Source organism: Vanacampus margaritifer, chromosome 16, assembly GCF_051991255.1.
Source record: "Vanacampus margaritifer isolate UIUO_Vmar chromosome 16, RoL_Vmar_1.0, whole genome shotgun sequence".
Classification (NCBI taxonomy): domain Eukaryota; kingdom Metazoa; phylum Chordata; class Actinopteri; order Syngnathiformes; family Syngnathidae; genus Vanacampus; species Vanacampus margaritifer.
In genome coordinates, this window is record NC_135447.1 from 15781884 (window position 1) to 15791989 (window position 10106).

The following is a 10106-nucleotide window of genomic DNA, read 5'->3' on the forward strand; positions in this document are numbered from 1 at the left end:
CTAGGGGCATTTAACTCACTGGTACCAGGTACAAAGCCAGTAGCCTATGTTAGACTCAGGTTGACAGTCATTTGTTCATACACGACTCTTTGTATTGACTAAGGCTGAGCCATTACAACACACTGGAGAGAGTTTAAAGAAATGTTTCATGCAAGGATCTAAAAATGTCTTTTTCCCCCCAGATAATGTCCACACACAACATTGTTTTGTGTTTCTTTGTTTTCCTATTGTTGAATTCAATGGTGAGGTACAATTACAAACAGTCCTGCTGTGATCATGCCATGCTATTAACAGAGCTCAAGCATACAGCCTACAAACCTGTGGTGCAAACAATTAACATGGCCCATAATTTTTTTCCTCACAAACTATCTGCATTCATTCAATTTTGAACTTGTACCCAAAGACACAGTGAAATGTGTCGCTCATTTGAGGTTCTTTTTACCTCATTTTAAGACCTGACATACAATACTGTATAAAATAAATTATTTGAATAATCGTCACAAACGTTTTTTTTCTTTGATTAAATGTTGTAGTATTTAATATCTTCTTCTACATATTTCTCTCTCTCTAGACTGAATCTGCATTTACCAGAAGATGTTGGTTTAATAGTCATAGCAGCTCAACAAAGTCAGGGCAGAGGTCAGTGTTCTTGTATAGTAAGTCTGCATACTGTGTGTCACATGATATAGACAGAAGGACAATCACGTTTGTATAAGCACTTGTGTTTGCAGAGGTGGCAAATCCAGGTCCAGAAATTAAAAACCCTGCTACAGTTTGGCTTTAGCCCCAAGTGCTAGCTAGCTAGCTCCCATGGTGCTCATTTCCCTGCTAGAGAGCTAGACAGAGGTGTTGAGGAAGTGATGGGCAGGTTTGGCATCCAGGAGAGGAACGCAGAAAGACAGATGGCGGTTGACTTTGCAAAAAGAATGGAAATGGCTGTCGTAAATACTTTCTTCCAGAAGAGGCAGGAACATAGAGTGACCTACAAGAATGCAGTTAGAAGTACACAGGTGGACTACATCTTGTGTAGACGGTGTAATCTGAAAGAGATCAGCGACTGCAAAGCGAGTGTAGCCAGACAGCATAGGATGGTAGTGTGTAGGATGACTCTGGTGGTTAGGAAGACAAAGACGGCAAAGGCAGAACAGAGGACGAAATGGTGGAAGCTGAAAAAGGACGAGTGTTGTATGACTTTCAGGAAGGAGTTGAGACGGGCTCTGGATGGTCAGGAGGTGCTTCCAGATGACTGGACAACTACAGCAAATGTGATCAATGAGACAGGTAGGACAAACATTGGTGTGTCATCTGGAAGGAAAGGAGATGAGGAGACTTGGTGGTGGAATGAGGAACTGCAGAAGTAGATCCAGAGAAAGAGGTTAGCTAAGAAGAAGTGGGACACTGAGAGGACTGAAGAAAGTAGAAAGGAGTACAGGGAAATGCAGCGTAAGGTGAAAGTAGAAGGGGCAAAGGCAAGACAAGGGGCTTACGATGACTTGTATGCTAGGTTTGACAGTAAGGAGGAGAGACTGATCTACACAGGTTGGCAAGGCAAAGAGACAGAGATGGGAAGGATGTGCAGCAGGTTAGGGTAATACAGGATAGAGATTGAAGTATGTTGACAGATGCCAGTAGTGTGATGGGAAGATGGAAAGCGTACTTTGAAGAGTTGATGAATGAGGAAAATGAGAGAGAACGAAGCGTAGAAGATGTGACTGTTGTGGATGAGGAAGTAGCAAAGATTAGTAAGGACGAAGTGAGAAGGGCATTGAAGAGGATGAAGTGTGGAAAGGCACTTGGTCCTGATGATATACCTGTGGAGGTATAGATGTGTCTAAGAGAGGTAGCAGTAGAGTTTCTGACAGGGTTGTTTAACAGGATCTTAGATAGTGAGAAGATGCCTGAGGAATGGAGGAGAAGTATGCTGGTGCCCATTTTTAAGAACAAGGCAGACGTGCAGAGTTGTGGCAACTACAGAGGAATAAAGCTAATGAGCCACACAATGAAGCTATGGGAAAGGGTAGTTGAAGCTAGACTGAGGGCAGAGGTGAACATTTGTGAGCAGCAGTATGGTTTAATGCCAAAGAAAGAGTACCAAAGATGCAGTATTTGTTTGAGGATGATGATAGAGAAGTACAGAGAGGGTCAGAAGGAACTGCATTGTGTCTGTAGATCTGGAGAAAGCTTATGACAGGGTGCCCGGAGAGGAACTGTGGTTTTGTATGAGGAAGTCTGGAGTGACAGAGAAGTATGTTCAAGTGGTTTCAGGACATGTATGAGGACTGTAAGACAGTGGTGAGGTATGCTGTAGGTGTAGAGGTGGGACTACATTAGGGATCAGCTGTGAGCCCCTTCTTGTTTGCTATGGTAATGGACAGGATGACAGACTAGGTTAGACAGGAATCTCCATGAACTATGATGTTTGCAGATGACATTGTGATCTGTAGGGAGAGCAGGGAACAGGTGGAGGAGAAGCTTGAAGCGTGGAAGTTTGCCCTGGAAAGGAGGGAATGAAGGTTAGCCGTAGCAAGACGGAGTATCTGTGTGTGAATGGGAGGGACCTAAGTGGAAGAGTGAGGTTACAGGGAGAAGAGACCAATAAGGTGGAGGAGTTTAAGTATATAGGGTCAACAGTCCAGAGCAATGGAGAGTGTGGAAAATAAGTGAAGAAGCGTGTGCAGGCAGCCTGGAACGGGCGGAGAAAAGTGTCAGGTGTGATGTGTGATAGAAGAGTTTCAGCTAAAATCAAATGAAAGGTTTATAAAACTGTGGTGAGACCAGCCATGTTGTTTGGTTTGGAGACAGTGCCACTGAGGAAAAGACAGGAGGCAGATCTGGATGTGGCAGAGATGAAGATGGTGAGGTTCTCTTTGGGAGTGACCAGGATGGATAGAATCAGGAATGAGTACATCAGAGGGACAGCACATGTTAGAGGCTTTGGAGATAAAGTAAGAGAGGCCAGACTGAGATGGTTTGGACATGTCCAGAGGAAAGATAGTGAGTATATTGGCAGAAGGATGCTGAGTTTCCAAATGCCAGGCAGGAGGTCTAGAGCATAGGTGTCAAACTCCGGTCGTAGAGGGCCGCAGTCCTGCAGATGTTTCCGTTCTCCAACACAGCTGATATGTGATCAGCTCATCAGCAAGCTCTGCATAAGCCTGATAACGATCCTGCTGATTGGAATCAGCTTGTGTTGGAAAAGGGGAAACCTGCAGGACTGTGGCCCTCGAGGACCGAAGTTTGACACCTATGGTCTCGAGGAAGACCAAAGAGGTGGTTTATGGATGTAGTTAAAGAGGACATGAAGGTAGTTTGTGTGAGAGCAGAGGATGCTTGCTTACGTTTTCACATGATTTTTAAAAAATTGTTTCATTAGATAATAAAAATGTTACTTCATTAGGTACATGTTAAATATCGCAATAATATCGATATTGCAGTATTCAACAAATGAGTCTTCTTGGACGTATAGCAGGCCAGTGAATGAGTTTAAAGGTTTACTGTGAGTGGGAGTTGTCCCTTGCTCTGAATACGTTTTTAATCAATCCCCCCCCCCCCCCCCCTCATATTAATTCACACAATTTATCCCCCACTGCAGGGCGGGGAAGAAATGCCTGGCTCAGCCCTCTAGGTTGTGCCATGTTTACACTCTGTGTCCAAATAAAGCTGAGTTCGAGGCTTGGACAAAGGATTTCTTTTCTGCAACATCTGGCTGCTCTTGCTGTAGTCGAAGCTGTGCGTACACTTCCTGGATATGAGGTATCAATGTATGTGTTTATTGTAAGATGTCCGGCTTAAATTAAGTAATTGGTTTACGTAGTCCTAATAATCATAATCTAATAATCTATATAATAATACTAACAAACATTTAACCACTGGTCGAGGGGGGGTTATTCACTGTAACCCTTTTTTTTTTTAATTTTCTTTTTTTCTGAAAAAAAGGGAAAAAATTACTAAAGGAGAGAAAAAAGAAAGAAAAAAAACAAGAAAAAAAGCAAAACAAAATAATGTAACCCATACAAAAAGCGCACCGCGTTATTGGGTGCATGCATGCTAAAACAAATGGGTTGCGGGAGAAACACAACAGGAGCAAAACAATGAGTTTGGTTCTACTTTATTCAACAATTCAACAATGTACAATGTTATTTTTTGATCAGTCTTCATACACAAATCGAATTTCGCGGGTTTCGGCACAACACCGGCAGTATTTTGTTATCCGTTCCTGCTCTGTCTCGCGGCCGGAGTACGGGTCATCTGCGTGCCCGCCACACGTCACCAAAAAGGTGGGGTCCAAACGGGGTAGATGGAATGAACTAAAGGAGACAGGAGATCGCACTGCAGTCTGGTATTTTATTTTATCTCTCTTTTTATTCACTTTCTCGTTTAATCTCCACATTTGAGTACATACAGCCTCAGCTTTTTTGGGGCTTTTTATGCTTTAATTGACAGAACAGCTGAAGAGTTGATAGGAAACAGGAGAGAGAGAGAGAGAGAGAGAGAGAGAGAGAGAGAGGGGAATCCCTTGCTTCTTCCTCCCTACATCCACGCTCCAAAGTCATATGTCATATGAAGCCATTCACAGTGGCTTGAGGAAGCAGCCAACCAGGAACGAGCGTCGAACCCGCCCACCAATCAGAAACGCGCGTTTGCGCAGCAAAATTTGCCCCGTAGCTCGGCTGGAAGAATAACGCACACAAAAGGCGCGTTTTTTTTGCCGGCTCGAAGGAGCGGTGGGTCGGATTTAGGAGCGCCGCCGCGTCGCTGCTGAATGAATGCAACGCTGGCCTGACACAACTAATTTTATTATATTCTAATGTTCCTCAGGAGATTGACCTGCGGTTAAAGTGGCCCAATGACATCTACTACAGCAATCTGATCAAGCTTGGAGGTGTTCTTGTGACATCCACTGTGATGGGTTCAACCTTCCATCTACTAATAGGTAACCTCTTCTTCTGTCACTCTAGTGTTTAATTCACTCATACCTTCAAGATCTCTGCTCTTGCAATCATGTTACAGTATTGCAAAAAGATGTACTGTCATTTTTAAGTGTTTTACTTTTGTTTGAACAGCTGCGCGTTGCATCATGGCAATGCACAAAAAATAAAGGTCGTTCAAAAATGAAAATGATTGAAAACACAATTTCCAGGAGGAACGAACTCACGACCTTCAGCTTGGAAGACGGCCACTCTATGACCTGAGCTATGCCAATGCTACTGTTTGCTGATATCCAAAAGGAGACCAAAACCATTCTCTCGTACACAAAATATTTTACTCTCTTTCAAGTACAAATTTTACTCTGTTTAGAGTGGGACCAAATAGACTCTTTTTAGAGTAAAATGTACTCTACAAAATGTACTGTGTAGGTGCTTGGGGTGTTCCCAAAAAATCGATTCTAATAAGAATTGTGATTCTAGTTCAGTACGATTCAGAATCAATTTTAAATGTCCCCAAATCGATTTTATTCAAATTGTTTTATTCTGTCTCTCCCTTGTTTGTGTGTGCCTTTATTGGGAGCGCTGTTCATGTTGTACACGAATCGGCCACTTAGGGGCAGTATTGCGCCGCGCATTCTGTTAAGTTGTAGCCACATTACAGAGTAGAAGGAAAATGTCACGACCAAATTATTCCAATAAAAGTAGGGGTTTTTTTTGCAGCACAAAGAGCATATGCCGGTGAGTAATGTTAAGATGCTTCTCTGTTTACATTCCTGAAGCGTTTTAAATGAATAGCTGTTCTTTTGAGTGATAAAAGTCCTGTGAGTAGCGCGCTAATCCTCATTAGCGAGTCAAACTGGAGTAGATCAGGATTATTCTTTGCAGATCTATAAAGTGAAGCAGATATCATTGTCAATCAAATCATTTTGAATCAAAAATTGATTCTGAATCAAATCGCAGACCTAAAAATCTGAATCGCCCCTTGTAAATGAAGTATGCACATTTCTGTCATTATTTGATAAAATTAGATGTTTATTTGCTTTAAATCCTGAAACTTTAACCTGATACACAACTATGTTGTCTTTTTTTCCCGCCTGTATTATATCATCTCCAGGCTGTGGCTTCAATGTGAGCAACAGTAATCCAACAGTGTGTGTCAATGACATAATCCAGCAATACAACATTCAGCATAATTGCAACCTGGAACCCCTTAGCTGTGCACAGCTTATTGCTCGGACAGTCAGCTGCCTGGAGGCTCTCATAGACCGCTTTCAACACGGTGGCGCGGAGGAAATCCTGCCACTCTACTACAAAAGATGGCTTCACAGGTGAGCGCAACATGAGCAACTTGGTTTAATAACTACATGTTAATTGCTGGCATCAGGCCGAAACCTCCTATGGCACAATTAAGTCATTCAAACCCAAAAATGTGTAATTACGTTGTTTTAATACTTTGTCCTTAGCTCCCAAAAACGTATTTATACGAGTGTTTTTTTTTTAATGCTAGATCTTACAGAGGGCTTTGATACAGCTTCTGACATGAAGAGGTGGCTTAAAGCAATAGTAGCTATTACAAAAATAACGGCCAGCAGGTGGCAGCAGAGTATAAGACATCAGCCAGGGTCGTGTTGCAACAAGCTCTTTTTGCCAGTGTTCTTAACAGGTTTGTGAATAATGATGAAACTTAGCTATTATCTAATGCTAATTGCTGTAAAACGGAAACAGATAGAAATATACTTTTTTTCTTGATGAAAGAAGAGACTCTAATCTTTCTTTTGGTAGGTTCCATGTTTTTATAGCAATAGAACAGAATATTCTGTTGCAAAATCAGTCAAAATACAGTAAAATAGCCGGGAGCGAAGAGCGTTGCTTCAGTGAAAATGGCTGGAAGTGAATGAGTTAAATAAAATAGTAAATTTCACATTTTTATTATAATAAACTACAAGTATTTATACTTAAATCGGCCAATTATGGCTGTTCAAACATCGGCCAAAATAAACCGCCAAATGGCCAATGTTTGCCGATTGTCTTTATCTTTATGTACTCTAACCATTTACAGCAGTTATACACAAGTAACACTAGGTTCATTACTTATTACACACAAATCTATACGATAACCTTACATCCTTAAATACGTTTGTTGATAAGGTCATTAATTCTATGGACCTGTCATTCAAAAGAAAACAAATCTTTTTTTTACCAGTGCAAGAAATTGGCATATTTTACATACAACCTACAAAACGTATACAAACGTGCACGTATGAACCCAGTGAAGTTAGGACATGTTCGTCAGTATTATTATATACAATGTGTTAAACATAAATAAAAACAGAATAGAATTATTTGCAAATAATTTTCAACCGATATTTAATTGAACACACTACAAACACAATATATTTAATGTTCAAACTGAAAAACTTTATTGGCTGTTCAACAGTCCGGGCTCTCCGTTGTTGTATTATACGCGTCATAATGCACCACACATGTTCAATGGGAGACAGGTCTGGACTGCACACAGATACCAGCACTCTTTTACTACAAAGCCACGCTGTGGTAACACAGCACAATGCAGAATGGGGTTTGGTATTGTCTTGCTGAAATAAGCGTCCATGACCATAAAAAACTTCTATGTGCCTTTCAGCATTAATGGTGCCACAGATGTTTAAGTTTCCCATGCCATTGGCACGAACACAGCCCCAAATCATCACAGATGCTGGTTTTGGACGTTGCCTCCATAACAGTACGGATACTTCTTTTCCTCTTTAGCCCGGAGGAGGCGGTGTCCACAATTTCCAAAAACAATTTTAAATGTGGACTCGTCAGACCACAGAACACTTTACCACTTTGCATCAGTTCATCTTAGATGAGCTCGAGCCCAGAAAAGCTGGCGGCATTTCTGGGTTTTGTTGAGAAATGGCTTTTGCCTTGCATAAGTTCCACTTAACGGATGTAGTGCCAAACTGTATTTAATGGCATTGGTTTTCTGAAGTGTTCCTGAGCCCATGTGTTGATATCCTTTCTCCTGTTTGAGGCCACTGTGTGCGCCGCCAAGTCGCCATATCTGCTGTTGACTTCGGAGTGAAACTTAATAAATACCTATTTTGAACAGACTGTCCTTCAGGACCGTCACTGTTACACCAGCTAGTGAATTTTACCACATAAATATAGTAATTTCTGGACTATAAGCCGCGCTAGCTAAATTTGGCAAATACTACCCATATAATCCGCTGCCGACTGTAAGACGCAGGTGTTTTAATGTCACCGCACTGGGTTCCCGCTACTTTCTTTTCCATAATGAGGGTGCAAATTGTCTCTCCTACTGTATTTGGGTTCACTTGGTTTGGTTTGCTCTGCCTGACGCTCTTGCGCTTCCTTTATATTATGCCCCCTTGTGATCTGATGGATAAACCGCACCTTTGTATTGGCTGCAGGGTTGAATGCAAGTGAAAAAAGTAGCGGCTTATAGTCCAGAAATTACTGTAGATGTTTCCCACAGTCAACAGAATATCAAACAAACCATACAAAAATACCCTTTTCTTTGAAAATGTTACAGCATGGGCCATTATTACAGACAAAAAAAGCCCCAACAAAAACAAATCTCACCTATGAAAGGTTATTCTACGTAAAAGGATTAGGGCCAGCGAAGAGAGAGACATTTTTTTGGGCAGGATTCTCACTTTTGTCTCAGAATTTTTACTTGAAAGTGAGAAATCGGAATTCTGACTTTAATCTCAGAATTCTGACTTTAAAGTGAGAATAATAGTAGCACTAAGAAAGTCAGGGTTAATTCTGACTTTATTCAGAATTCTCACTTTAAAGTCAGAATTCTCACTTTAAAGACAGAATTCTGAGAATAAAGTCAGAAAAGTCTGATTAAAGTGAGAATCAAAATTCTGAGAATCCTGCCAACCTTTTTTTTTTCTTTTTTTTGTTTTCTTCTCTTCACTGGCCCTAAATCCTCTTCCGTACTATTGCTATTTCACAATTTCATGCATTTTCACACCCATCCCCCACTGGTGGGCAATAGTGTGCCAGACCAGAGAATCAAATTTAAAGTACACACTATATTGTTATGTCATGATTTTCCTAATGTTTTATTTTGACGATGTATGTCTTATGTCATTTTAATACCAGAGATGTGTTTGACCAATGTAATGATCACGTGTTGCTCTTGTTTGAGTCTACACATACTCAGAGTAGATAGTGTAGATGGGTGGGATGGATAATACTATAAAAGCTGACCTTAGACAGGGAATCCCTGTTTTTGTTTTTCTGTTTCAGCGGTAGTCTGGTTCATCTTTGGAGCGAGGATGGACATGAAGCTGAGGTAGTGGGTCTAGATAGCAACGGATTTCTTCAAGTCCACAGTATGGAGCAGGGTATTGTTTCATTGGAGCCTGACGGGAACTCTTTTGACATGCTGAAGAACCTGGTGGTCATCAAGCAACATTAGGACCAAAAGCATCTTGTTCTTGATAATACAATGTTGTATTTATTTACCATTATGTAGTACTCAATATGTAACTGATATATTTTTGTTAATTTAATCTGACACATTTTTGTCAGTAGTGCATATTGTTTTGCTTGAACATTGCTTTAATTAATTTAGATTAAGTTTATTTTCATATGCATCCTGTTGTCACAAATTGTATTAAAATCCACTATTATGGGCACTATTATGTAATAAAAGCCTCTAATATCTACAGAAACAATCCGTGAATGAACTTAAATTTTCTGTCACGCTATTATTAAACCATAAAGCGAAGGGTTGAGGTCAGGGTACGATGGTGGCCACAAAATGGGCCCTTGGCACGAAACACCCTGATGTCACCTTTTCCGATTCCTGTGCTATACAGTATTGGACGGAGCCTGGCGTATACACCAGAATGAGCTTTAAAATTAATCAGTTTGTTTTCGAAATGCAACAAAAACAACATGATGCACATTGTTATGCTCCAATAATATGCAAATTGTTGTCAAAGTAAAGCGTTTACGTTAAGTCATTTGGTTTATTTGGACGTTACATATTTTCTAGGGGGTCCACACTTTAGTTAATATATGTGTGGATACTCTTGCTTTCTGTTTGAGGGTTAAAACCAGACTGAAAGGTTGGAGAAGTTTTTGAAGACAAGCTAGAACCACTCAGAACTGGAAGTGGGAGACATATTTATTTAATGG

At 40.7% G+C, this 10106-nt stretch overlaps 1 protein-coding gene across 5 annotated transcripts in view; it reads left to right on the plus strand.

The window, feature by feature from the left end:
* The window catches only part of hlcs (holocarboxylase synthetase (biotin-(proprionyl-CoA-carboxylase (ATP-hydrolysing)) ligase)), a 39906-nt gene extending 30277 nt beyond the window's left edge, over window positions 1-9629 (plus strand). For 2 of the 5 annotated variants that reach the window (XM_077546744.1, XM_077546747.1), the window contains 5 exons: window positions 572-639; window positions 3593-3753; window positions 4819-4933; window positions 6043-6256; window positions 9180-9624. In XM_077546744.1, the coding sequence (XP_077402870.1) occupies window positions 572-639; window positions 3593-3753; window positions 4819-4933; window positions 6043-6256; window positions 9180-9381 (760 nt within the window). In that variant the 3' untranslated portion in view covers window positions 9382-9624. Of the gene's footprint in view, window positions 1-571; window positions 640-3592; window positions 3754-4818; window positions 4934-6042; window positions 6257-9179 lie in introns of all 5 variants that reach the window. The other 3 variants (XM_077546745.1, XM_077546743.1, XM_077546746.1) reach the window with 3 other exon arrangements.
* Window positions 9630-10106: the final 477 nt, after the last annotated feature.